Source organism: Lissotriton helveticus, chromosome 1_1, assembly GCF_964261635.1.
Source record: "Lissotriton helveticus chromosome 1_1, aLisHel1.1, whole genome shotgun sequence".
Taxonomy (NCBI): domain Eukaryota; kingdom Metazoa; phylum Chordata; class Amphibia; order Caudata; family Salamandridae; genus Lissotriton; species Lissotriton helveticus.
Window position 1 is genome coordinate 836,151,941 of NC_136057.1, and position 13,587 is coordinate 836,165,527.

A 13,587-nucleotide genomic window follows, 5' to 3' on the forward strand; every position below is an offset into this window, starting at 1 on the left:
TCCTAGAACTTGACTTCAGCCCTTCTTTGGACTTCATCCTTCCTTTCTGAAATCCTGGATCTGTACCATGGCTGCTGATGTCTTTTTTAAAGCTTTTCAGGCTTTACTTCCTTTATGGGAATCCTTCCTGCAGACACTAGCTCTTATCACTCATATTGAAGTGTAGAGCAAAGTGGCCGCTAGAGGACTCCAGACCTATTGAGGTAGGTAAAGCCAGGCCAGGTGAAGGTCAAACACACTTGTTCCATGTTTTGCCTGATCGTACCCATCTCGGGTTTGTGAAGTCCAATCTTTTTCTCAGCACCCACTGGTCAGCTAGAAGGTTTTCCATCCTTAGAGTCCTAAGGATCCTAATACGAATTGGATATATGGGGCCCTAATCTTCTTTGGTGGTACTGTACTTACATTAGGGTGAAATATTTGAGGCATTTTTACCACCACGTCTAGCACTGCTGGTGTTTTCCCCTTCTTTCTGGTGCAGGTTTGCTGGCTATGGTGCCCTTCAATCCAAAACTTTCACAGTTTGGCAGGAAAGTTCACTTGGTCCAGGGGTCTGGGCTCACCATTCTTACTTTTAAGTTTGGGTACCAGTAGATGCAGCTACACACTTTCTGGGATCGGTTCCCTGCAAGGAGAGTTGTGTGCCTGCCACTGCATCCATTTTAAGGATTGGCTACTGTCTGCTTCGTTGCCTGCCCTAGCATTTGCAGTTTTTGTCATGGTTCTTCTTATGTGTTCTTTTCCCTGTGGATTGGGATAAGTGTCAATCTGTTATTCAGTGCCTACAAGCAAATGGTGAACATGCAATTTTCATGTTCTTATTTTCTTAAGATGAAAACAAAAATACCAAAGAAAATCATTTTTCACCTTGGGCTGCTGGCCTGTCAGTCCTGGGGCCATATTACAATAAGTGCTGCGGGAGCGCAAGGGGCGTTTGTGCACGCTTTGCGCTGCAGGGGGCACTTTGGTATTACTGAGGGGATGCAGACTTTTGAGTGTCCCCTTCAGTAATACTGAAAGCAATACCGCACTTAAAGCGTCAGAGCTACCATCAGGGGGCTTTCTCTCATTTGCACTGGGGTGTGCACTATGCAAATGAGGGAATTCCTTTGCCTCTGCGCCCGTGTCATATTACAGACATTGGCGTAGAGGCAAAGGAGCTCTCAGGTGTGCACTCAAAGGGCGCCACCTTCTAGGTTGTGTACTGTGAGTATGTCCCCTGAGAGCAGCCCTCTGGAAGGGAGAAATGGGGTCCTTTGGACCTCCCAGACTTCCCCTTGAAAGCGGGTGCAGTCATTGACTGCACCTGCCTGCAAGAGCATCTTTAATCCCCTTTAACACCTTGCATGCTCATGACGAGGTCAGCTCGTCATGAGCCACGGTGCTCGTGTGCTCAAGACGAGCTGAGCTCATCATGACCGTTGGAACGCTCGCATGCTGGGCTAATTCCCCTTCTGTACGTGCGTTCCACACAAACGGGTGTGATCATGATGAGCTCAGCTTGTCATGAGCACACAAGTACTGTGCCTCATGATGAGCTGACCTCGTCATGAGCATGGGGGCCCTGTCCCACTCCCTCCCCCCAGCACAGCTGGGGAATATGCCCTGCAGGGAAGGGGTTAAAAGTGCAGGGTGGTTGCCACCTGCACTGTGAAAACATGGAGTGGCTGCTCCATGTTTTCACATGAATGCACCGTCCCCAGAGCAGCGGAAGTTCGTGGCTGCCCTGGGGGCAGCAAATTCACCATAATGGGGTGCATTGTCATTGTTTCCACCCAGGGGCGCCAGGGGCAAGCAATGGCCATCCGTAATACGGTCCTTGGAATCTTTGCTGTGGTAAGGTTGCAGAGAGCCTTTGGGTCTAGTTGGGATATTTCTCCCTACCTGGGTAACCTCTTTGTGTGAGTGATGCCCTTCTCTTTAGCTGGATCGCTATCTGACATAGCTGTTCTATTCGCACCTTGCCGATCTTGGGGTACTATTGTGAGAGTGATCAGTGCATGCGTTTCTTCACATGGGTTAGTTTTGGCAAGCTTTGAGTGAAACAATACATTTACATGCCTGGTTTTGATAGCAGTATTCCCACCCATGCACTGGCCTAGCCCAGATTTTCAGCTGGGATGGAGAACACTTACGGGATTTGGCTTTTTTGCAGAATTTTCCATGTTAATCACTATTTTCGGCCAAAAATTAATCCTGACATTTCACCTGCAAATTTCCCAGTCAAAATATTTTGTAGCCAGAGTGTTTCCATGGGACTGGCAACAGAAATACGGCCAGTAACAAGGTCTACAAGCTGAAACAGTGTGATCTACCTACATGTGATCAGCCACAGAGCGCATGCATCAGAGCCTAGTATTAGTTGCCACACACAATCCAGGCCCTGTAATGGCTCTCATTGGCCCCACAGAGTACATGTATCAATGTACCAAGTAATTGGCATCAGAAATCCAAAATAATTCATCCATCAGCGGGCCCGGTAAAGGATGTTGGTGGACCAAAAAGAGAATACTACAATTGCCTACTAATAGATGCCACTAGATCTTGTAACAGTGACTACAGACAGCACTTGCATGAAAGGGGTCCAGTGAAGGGTATCCATGCTACGAGACAGTGCATTTATCAATTTTACTGGAACAACCTGTCAATTCTCAATGATGATAGGAAGACCTCATAAACAAATATCTCTCACTCTTTTTCAGACCTCTCCTGGCATAAGAATAGGAAGGGTTTTGGAATGATGGGTGGTAGAATGTAATGCATAGGCCAATGCTATTGTGTGTTGAAGCCTGGGGAGGAATGAAGTAGAATGGGAGATATTTGCGCATGTGGTCTTGTCTGCCATCCTTGAGAGTGAATAGGTTCTGCTTCTTGGGTGGGTTTTAGGGAGAGAGAGCAACCCCGAACAATGCACTGTGTACAGACAACAAGGCAAATGATCTAGATGTCTATCTACTAGCCACAGAAGAGCAACCCTCTAAAATGCAGCACTTGCAGGCACCTAGGGTACAGTTCACCAAAGAGCGAAATAATAGAAACCCATGTGAATCATCTTGTTACAGGCAACCAATGTTATTGCTCTGTAGAGTTCACCCACAAGCAACAGAGGTCTTTCCAAAAGTGAGAGATGAGCAACTCACAGATATACACTAATTACTCGAAGCCAGTATACATATAACTTCAAATCCACACTGGAGTGACAGAGGTCAAACCAGCAATGTTCAACAAGCAACCAACCAGAACACAAAGGTTAAACAAAGTCAGGGTAAGGCTCTCGAGACTACTCCATGGAGAAATGTACATTAATGCACTGTTTACAGGCAGCTACGGCATGTGCTCTTTGAGTCAACCAGGAGTAGCGATGCACTTTTACGCTGAAATGTATTGGTTACAAGCAGCTAGGTTACTTGCTCAATGGAGACCACCCAGTTGGGCTTACCTTCCTGCCTTACTGAGAAGCCTATCCCTCTGGAATGGGTAGCCCTTATGCCAGGCATTTACAAATGATCCAAAAAACAAGGTCAAGGGCCATTTTGTTGATCTCACTCTTCTATTAGTTAAGCAAACCATCACCATGAATTGGTGCAATCCCCCCACATTTGAAGCTTACCACAGGCCACTTTAAAATGGGTGGTGGATGAGAGCAAAGCCTTGCACAGTGAATAAATCGAGGCCTACTCACGTGTTCATGGTGGGTGACGGGGATACATTGCTGGAGAATCTGATGGTGCCCACCCAAAGATGGCACTCTCCCCTTATAGCTTGCTTTTTTTTTAAATTGCTTTAATGTTTAACTTGCTCCTATCCCTATCTCATTACAGCTCTGAGCCTCCTTCTCTCCAATTCTGTTCCAATCTCTCTCCGGATGGATAAACCCCTCTATACCTGGGCCCAACCTAACCTGCAATTCTTTAAGCTAACCCTGACCTTCCATGACTAAGGCTTATTTTTTGTTCCTTCTGTATTTTGTGCCACATGCATTCTAGTTTGATGTTCATCAACCTATTTATAGGAGCGGTACATGCTTGCAGAACCCGTACACTGATGGCACGTCCAGTCTATTGAATGTTGGATTCATGCCCTAACATCATCCGTAAAGATATGAAAATCCATTATACCACTGGAATGTTTTTATAGTGATGTTGTTGGCTTGTTAGGACAGGCCTCTCTTTGTTGCCAGTGATCTTATTTTACCCCATTATTGTGTCTCACTACACTGTTGATTCCCATTGTTATGTCTGAATATATACAAAATGTAAATAAAATTGTTGGAAAAAAAATGAAGCCCAATCAGAACTGACAGAAACACAGCTACAGAAATATACTGGTACCAGACATCCAGGAAATATGTTCTATAGAGGACATTGAGAAACACCCCACTGGAATTCAGTGCTTTAGGGCAGTGAAGGTATATGGTCTTTAGAGGGAGGTTAGGGGTAGATTAGTATGAGGGTAAGGGAAAGGAGCACGAGTTTTGGCCATGGGACCTCAAGACGTCAAGTGGGAGGAGAGAGAAGAAAAGGTCAAAGAGAGGTTACAGTGGGTGGGTGGCACTTGGGTTGTGTTAAAGTAACAAACACACACACACACACACACCTGTGTAAAGAAAAATACATGAAATGTTATACTATGAAACTACTCTTTTAAGTGAATTTTCAAATAAATCACTACACATAAAACTGACTTTGGATTGGTGCTATACTTTTTCTAGGTGTTTTTTTCCCTAAAACATAAGAAATGTACATCTCCAGTTCACCTTATTAGATTTTAATCACGTTTGTTCAATATTTCTCATTAAATTTTTTTGTTATTTAGAAATGAGTTGTGGGATTTTTATTGTGATCTGTTTTGACTCTTTAATTATTTTTAGTACTGTTAAATACTTTACACACTTTTCTTTCCTAACTTAAGCATGTCAGCTCTGTGCAATAGCTATCAAGACTAAGCCCAGGTTTAAACTATTGAAACTGTGGGCCTAATCCACAAAGGGCTTCGGCGCTCGTGGCAGGGGCCCAGCAGTCGTGGCAGAACATCTGCAATGAGAAACTGCAATGCGGAGGCCCCCTCCACAACTCAGGGGCCTCCGCCACAAGTGCAGAGGCCCTCTGTGAATCTGGCCCTGCGTGTTTATCTTGACAGGAGTTTGACTTTTTTCTTATGAGGGACTAACTAATACCGTTTTCTTACAATCCTAATTTTAATTTTATTTTTTTTAAAACAGCACTGAACACACGCCCAGAGGTTAATGGCAACATGGAATGTTGTGGTTGCATGCAAAGGGAGGCAACATGGATTTAAGCAAATAAAGGAAAGTTTTTAATTACAAAGGCAATGTGAATATAGAACATGAATTAAGATGCAAGTCCACAGATGGGGGAGTGAGGCAGATGAGGACCGTGCTATCGAGGTGGAAGGTGAAAAAAGATGGAGAAACCTCTGTATTGCTGTTAGACCTGGCACCATTGGCGTGGGTCTCCCTTCCATTTTTGCTGTTGCCTCATGTATTTGTGCTGGTGTTAGATGCTTTGGCCACTGTGCCACTGCTATCCAGTGCAACAGTGCAAGTGCTCCCTATTGTAAATTGATATATTAATCAGTGGTTCCATGTTTGGCTATTTGATTTGCTTGTCAGATGCTAGTCTAGTGCACTGAGTGTGTCCAGGGCGTAAAAATCCAAATGCTGCTGGTGGGCCTGCAACACTGGTTGCACCACCCACAGAAGCAGCCTTGTAAAATGTGTTTAAGGTCTGACATTGCAGAACCTGTGTGCAGTCTGGTAGTGTCATGCTGTCTTGGCAAGTGCACCCACTTGCCAGTCCCTACACCTTCCCTTTTCTTCATATCAGTCACCCCCGTGGTAGGCCCAAGGGCAGGGTGCATTGTAAGTGTAAGGTAGGACAAGCTCTGATGTGTGTGGCATGCCCTAATGTCCTAATTACAGCCATTTTCGTTTTTCACTATTGCAAGGCTACCTGTTTTCCATAGGCCTGGACGGGCTGTTAGAATTATTACATTTTATAATCCTAACTGACTCAGAGAACATGGTAGAAATTCGAGTTTAGTATGCCTGAACTCAGAATGATAAAATACATATTTTAGTGAAGTTGGCTTTAACATTCTGTGTTTGCAAATACCATTTTTAGAAAGTAGGTATTTGCTTGACTAACCTTTCAAGCCTGCCTCTGCTAGGCTGTGTATTCCTTTGTCTGGTTTTGTGAGTGACAGGGCTGGGGGATTCCAAGACACAGGATGAGTCAGCCCAGTGGTGAATAGAGAGATCTGCATCTAGATGGGAGGGAGGCGTTGCACCAGAACCTTGAATAGGGCTGTGCCTGCCTCCCACAATGCTGGCTCCACCTCCTGGGGAGCGGCTGATGTCTCTGCCCTGCACACTGAAAGAAGAGAAGGAGTCCTGTAAACAAAGTGCTCCCGGAATGTACTTGCCTTCCACAATGCTGGCTCCACCTCCTGTGGGGCGTCTGATGTGCCTGCCTTGTACTGTGAAAGGAAAGGAGAAGTCTGGTAAACAGTGTGCTTCAGAACTGGTTTGGACTGGGCAAAGGCCCCTCTCCCCTCAGAGAACAAAGGATTTTGAGGTATAAATATTGGGACCCTGATCCCATGAAATTAGCTCACTTTGGACTACAAGAAGAAACCTTTACTGAGGAGCGGATCCTGAAGAAACTGAGGAGAGACTATTCCCAAGCTGAAGTGCTGCTTGGGGGATTGTCCTGCAGTGCTTGCCTTACTGCCAAAGGAAGGAGAAAGGAACTTTGTTTTTAACTTGTGAAGGATCTCCAAGGGCTTGGGAAAGAGCTTGCCTCATGCTGAAGTCTCAGGGACAACAGACTTCAACCCCCAGCTCCGCAGAGTTCTTTAGGAAGTGCCTGCTGCTGTTTCTGGCCTTCTGAGGAACTGTGTGTCGCAAGGAGTTGGAAGCGCTACGCAACGAGATCGAATCGTGTCACTGTCGCTGCTGCTGCCGTCGCACTTCTGAACAAGGGTGTCACCGCTGGAGTTGTCGGACTGCACCGCATCGAGAGAATCGTGCCGCAACAAAGAGGAAGCGTGGCGCTGTCGCTGCTGCCTGCCGTCGCACTTCTGAACAAGGGTATCGCCGCTGGAGTTGTCATACTGCAACGCATCGAGAAAAGAGTCTCGCAACGAGGTAGAAGCGTGTCGCCATCGCTGGGCCTGCCGTCGCACTTCTGAACAAGGGTGTTGCTGCTGGAACTGTCACATTGCACCACATCGAAGAAAGCGTCTCGCATCCCCGAGAAGCGCACCGACGTTGGAGCTGCTGCGATCGCATTTCTGAACAAGGATGTCACCGTTGTAGTTGTTGCATTGCGCATAAGCTTCATGCATCGTGGGAGAAGAGTGTCGCAGTTGGAGCTGTTGCCGTCGCACTTCTGAACAAGGGTGTTGCTGCTGCAGTCCACGCTTCGAACCAAGAACTTCTCGCATCCCCGGAGAAGCGTGCCGCATTTGGAAGATCATCACGTGTTTATTTCTTTGTACTTGAACTTTGCCGCATTTCCCTCACTGCGACATTGCTTGTCGTGGAAGCGCAACGCAACCTAAGGTACATTTATGCAAAGTCTACCATCTTAAAGTAACAGTATTGTGTATTTTTGTCGTTCATGGTCTTGTGGTAAATCTATATAAAGTATACTAATTTTTTATATAAAACCTTGTGTGGTGTCCATCTGCAGTGTTGTCCCTGGGTTACTGTATGTGGTCACAAATGCTTTACACACTGCCTCTGAGATAAGCCTGTCTGCTCGTACCAAGCTACCAAGGGGGTGAGCAGGGGTTATTTTAGGAGTGTACCCCCTTACCCTGACTAGAGGCAAGGGTCCCTATGTGTCACAAGTACCTACCTGTGCCAACTAGAGACCCCCAATTCTAACAATTGACCTCCATAAAAGGGAGTTCAGTTTGTATGTCCTTACCCTCATTTTTATGAGGACTTGCATTAGCCAAAAACGTTTGATTTTATAAAAATTATGATCGACTTAATCATGAGGGATTTTAGACTGCCACCTTCTTCCATTGATGTATTGTTATTTTATCCACACTTTTAGGTCTGGTGTTAGACAAGACCTCTTAATGTTAGTAAAATTACATGTGTGATGTTCTTGCCTATAAGGGCTTATAGACAGTCCTCTTCTTCCATTGGTATGTGTTGTTCCATTCACATTTATATTCCGCCCACTGCAGTATGTAGCATGTGTCAATGGAAAGGCCACATCATCCATTCAGCGAGTGTGAGTGACAGCATTCTGCCCTTTTTCAAGGCGGACATTGTCACACAATGTAGTTCAGGCAGTGCCAGAAACTACCCTTGCAACAAAAGTGAACAATTTATTTGAGCACAATTGCTTATTTAAATGTTTTTTTAACACCTTATTAAACACACAAGCCTTGCATTTTATCGAAACATTAAACGTGTTGTCAAATTAATTTGCATCAAAGATATGGTAGGTGGAGAAAGAGCCTCAGCACATAGATTGCAGTGTGTGAATTGGTCCCAAAATTTCTGCGAATTATTCCGTTATACTTTTCCCATACAAAAATGCCTGATCCTATGTGCTGAAGACTGTTTGACTTGGTCCCACTCGATATCCCTTGACACGTGTGATAATGTTGTGCAACCGAAGCTACTATCTATATTTGGTTACTGACCATACAGAGAAAGTATGTCTATATACCACTAAACAATCTGAGCTTTTTGAGACGGAAGAAATGTTTTATAGACCTTTTGAGTACACTGGCAGCTCCCCCAACAAAAAAGTTTTACAGTGACAAAAACCATGACAAAACGACAAAGCCAAAGTCTGGTATTGGATGGCAGACATACTTATTAGCTTTGTCAGTGCTTGTTACTAACGGATTTGGTCTAAATTTAAAAGGCACCTTTCATAAATAAATATGCATTAGTCAATTACAAATTCACATACAGAGTCTGACTTTTTCGTCTACCAGTTTCCCATCTTTAGGTAGTCAGGTCTAACATTTCTCCATAAAAGACAATACAGGTGATGTGAACATTGCAGAAGTTGGTATTATTAAATATGCATAATCAAGTAACCACTCCTTTGCCATACAGAATGGAAATGGAAATGACTCCTCGCCTCTACATGTGCCATCGTTAACTGGCATTTCAAGAGAATGGACCAGATGTCTTATAAGCATTACTTTCCCAATGCTACTGCTGAATGTCTTCAATTCATGTGCAAAAAGAAATTACAATTGTTTCCGCAAACCCAATTTTTGAACGCTCTTTCTCCCTCGATTTGAAAAACAAAAAAAAAGCAACTTTACTAAAGTAGAGTCCACTTCGAGGCGTCTTGCTAATTGAAGTTAAGAAAAAAATCATCACATCCCACTGGTGTTTCGACATACGTTTGAAAATTACCTGTGAGAATTGTGCAAATTCCTTGTCCACCAACATTGGAATATGTCCCAAAAGTTCATGACAACAGTCACTGAAAGATATATATATACAGGTGAAGATTATTTCAGTTGGAGACTGTAGATGCGAAAGATAATCACATTCTGATGTTGACATGATTGCTTTAGTTGACATATCGTTATCCATGAATCAGTTTATTTTTTTTATTTTTATTTTTTATTTTTATTGAGATGGATCAGAATATTATAAAACAGACAAAGATAATAAATACAATTAAGATATCAGCTGGATAAGAATATCATAACAATATACAGACATATGAATTAAAAAGAATCACCTGTACAAAAATAAATACTTCTTATGCGGCTTAAATCGATCAGCTTAAGGGAAAATACATTTGGGATTATTACGTGCATTACATACAGGGCGAGGACATTTCACTTTCAACATCTTGTTTTCCTCCAGTTACTGAATGGTGCCCAAATTTTTTTGCCATACTCTTTCTTCTTTTTGCCCTTAAAATTATATAGACCCTCCTCAATATTATGAATACCAAGCAATCTAGTCAGCCACATCTGGAATGAGGGGGCTACCGGATCTTTCCAGGCCGCCGCTATTAGAATTCTTAACACCGCGACACACAAAAAAATAAAAGCTTCAGCTTCATGTACGACCTTGAGATTTTCATCCCTGCCAATTAGAATAGTAGTTGGGGATAGAGCGATTTGGCACTCTAGCAGCCCCGATAAGAATTTCTCTATTTCAGTTAAAACAGGTTTAAGATTTTGGCAAGAATAGAACATATGGCATAGATCTGCCGGACCTTGGTTACATCTTGGACATCTATCTGTATCCCTTTTACCCCATTGAAACAGCTTCGCGGGGGTATAATAGAGATTAAAGATCATCTTGTAGTGTTGTGCTTTTAAGTTGGTTGCTCTTCATACTTTCTTATTTAGTGCCAGGGCATAGTCCACGTCTACATTTGGATCACCTATTCTAAGAGCCCAGGCATTTTCTGTTTGCACAACATCCTCCTCTATGCCCTGTAAAAGATGAGCATATCCTATTTTTATCTTTCTGCCTCCATTCCTTATATATTGAACAATCGGGTTTAACTCCTGAATAGAAATCCTAGGTCTTAAAGATTTAACTGTTTGTTCTAATTGTTTATACAACATCCAGTGATTCATAGGGACCCCATATCTTTGTTGTAGGACCTCAAACCCTAGCAGGTCGTCCTTACACATAACGTCACCCAAGCATCGGATACCCAGACTCCTCCAAAGGGCGCTATTCCTGTTCTGTCCAAGATGTAGGAATGGGCTTGAGTTCCAAAGGTCTATAGTGCCATTGATCTTAGGAATCTTGAGGAATTTCAGCATCAACTTCCATACACCCCAAACACTTAACATCAATTTGCTTTTACTCCTCTTATAATACCGCACGTTAACTTCGCGAGTTAAAATCCCCATAGCTTTTTCACCAATTAATAATTCATATATTGTGGGCATTCTGACAATACCAGGCAACAGTACGGGGGTATCATAACACAATAAATGTTTCATATGCAACAATAAACAGACCCAATGATACAGTCTTATATTAGGAGCAGATAGCCCTCCTCTCTCTAATGGTAATGAGAGTCTAGCTAGCGATCTTCTAACTTTGCCATATTGCCATAGAAACTGTGAAAACACTGCTTCAATTTTTTTCATCAGCCCTTCATTAATTAATAACGGAATAGCACGGAATAAATATAACAATTTTGGGAACATTGTCATTTTAAGAACATTCACTCGGCCGATCAAAGATAGATGTAATACATCAATTCTTCTCAAATCCTTATCCATTGATGCAAGTAACGGCAAATAATTTTCCTGAATGATTTTACCCACATCAGCATTGATTTTTACTCCTAAATAAATTGCAGAGTCATCATATCTTTGATCCCTTTTCTGAATATTCTTTGTACAGATTATTATAGTTTTTTCAGTGTTAAGCTTATATCCTGAATAGGTCCCAAACTGTCATGCCAAATTATTTAATTCCTGTATTGCCATATTCGGATTGTCTGTAACAATTGCCAGATCGTCCGCATATGCCAATAACTTAGTGGTATGCCCGTGAGATATAACAGGGGGTATTTTATCTGAAGCAAGAATCTTCCTAATTAACGGATCGATATATAATGAAAAAAGTATAGGAGAACACGGACAACCCTGGCGTGTACCTCTTCTAATCACTACCTCCTCCGATTGAAGCCCCATTGTCGTGATTCTGGCTACTGGGTCCATATACATTGCCTTGATACCTTTCCTACATTTTTCACCAAAACCCCTTTTGTCCAACACCTCCCACATGAAGTCCCAAACCACACGGTCAAACGCCTTCTCGGCATCCAATAAAATCATAGCCATGTCTCCTCCTGTAGCGGTGACAGCATCAAATAGTGATATAGCCCTAGCTGTATGTTCAGTAGTACCTCGCCCTGGTACGAACCCATGCTGCCATGGTGAAACAAGTTGACCTATAATCCCTCCTAGTCTCTTAGCCCATATTTTAGAATATAGCTTAGCATCTGTGTTTATTAAGGATATCGGTCGATATGAGCCCGGATTCTCCTCTGGCTTTCCCATTTTTTGTGAAATATCACAATATTGGTCTGTTTCCACGTATCAGGAATGATACCTGAACAGATAACGCCATTGAAGAGATCTTCAAACATGGGGAGAATTTCATCACTCAAAGCCCTATACACCTCAATTGGGATCCCGTCTGGACCCGCCGCTTTACCCATTGCCAGTTCACCCAGAGCATTCTTTATCTCCTCCGTTGTTATATCCAGTTCCAATCGAGCTCTATCTCCCTCCTCCACCCTTGGTGTTATAGGAAACTGGTCTCGTATGAATGGTACAACATCTGGCTCCTGATCATAAAGTTTTTGATAAAATTTCTGGAACGCATGTATTATATCTTTCGGATCAGTATATTCTCTCCCATTATATTTAATCTTGTCTATTTTATTTCGATTCGATTCTTGCCTGATACGGAGTGCTAATGCTCTACCCGCCTGCTCCCCAGTCTCATATCTCCTTGCTCTTTGTGACTGATATTCATATATCTCTTTCTGAGTGATTATTTTTAAAACGTCACCTTTAACCCGGGCCATATTTCTAATAGTCTCCCCACTATCTTTACCGGATGTTATTTCATCAATATGACGTCTCTCTATTTCTGCCAGATCTACCATAAGCTTATCAATCTTGCCTTTATCTTCTTTCCTTAATCTTGCTGCACAGCTAATCGTCTCCCCCCTTAGTGCGGCTTTAAAAGACTCCCAAACACCATTTCTGGAGGCACTGTATCTGTTACATTCAAAAAATTCCTTTGTCCAATTTTTAATGTGTTTTAAAAACCTTTCATCATTTAATAATTTCCTATCAAATGTCCATCTAGATATTTTTCTTTGAATATTGGGAACCTTATATGATAGTATCAGAGGATTATGATCGGAAATTGTTCTTGGTAATTTATGAATATTGACCATACCAATTTACCCTATTGTAACAAAAAAATAATCCAACCTAGAATACTTTTGTGCTGGATGGGAGAAATATGTAAAGCCTCGATCACCGGGCATCTTTTCTCCCCATACCTCTACCAGGCCATGTGACTGGATCAGGGAGCGTATAGCTACATTAACCTTACGTTTACGACCTGTATAGTTGCTTCCCTGTTGCCAGTCTGCAGAAATATTCATATCGCCACAGAGTATTATTGGGGTGGTCCAGTTAGCCAGTTTTTCTTCTAATTTATCATAGATCATTGGGTCATCCTCATTAGGACCATATATCACACACAGAGTGAATCCCATACTCATTTCCGCTAGTATCCATCTTCCTGAACCATCTGTTCTAATACATTTCACTCCACCCAGATAATTTTTAGCTAATATAGCCACTCCTCTGATCATTGATGATTGAGTGGAACATCCAATCAGGGTATACCCATACATTTCCAGAACCTTCCTTTTATTCCAGGGAATATGGGTTTCCTGAATACAGACTATATCTATATTATTCCTTCTAACCAGATGGCTCAATCTCTGCCGCTTCTTCCAATCGTTTAAACCACCTGCATTGATAGTGCAAATCCTAATGTCTGAC

The 13,587-nt window shown here is 42.7% G+C and overlaps 1 protein-coding gene across 1 annotated transcript in view; it reads right to left on the minus strand.

Annotated features, from left to right (window-relative positions):
* The window catches only part of LOC144762956 (tyrosine 3-monooxygenase-like), a 410,220-nt gene that overhangs the window by 37,798 nt on the left and 358,835 nt on the right, over positions 1 to 13,587 (minus strand). The window contains exon 8 of the mRNA XM_078648265.1: positions 9,422 to 9,491. Within this exon, the coding sequence (XP_078504391.1) occupies positions 9,422 to 9,491 (70 nt within the window). The remainder of the gene's footprint in view (positions 1 to 9,421; positions 9,492 to 13,587) is intronic.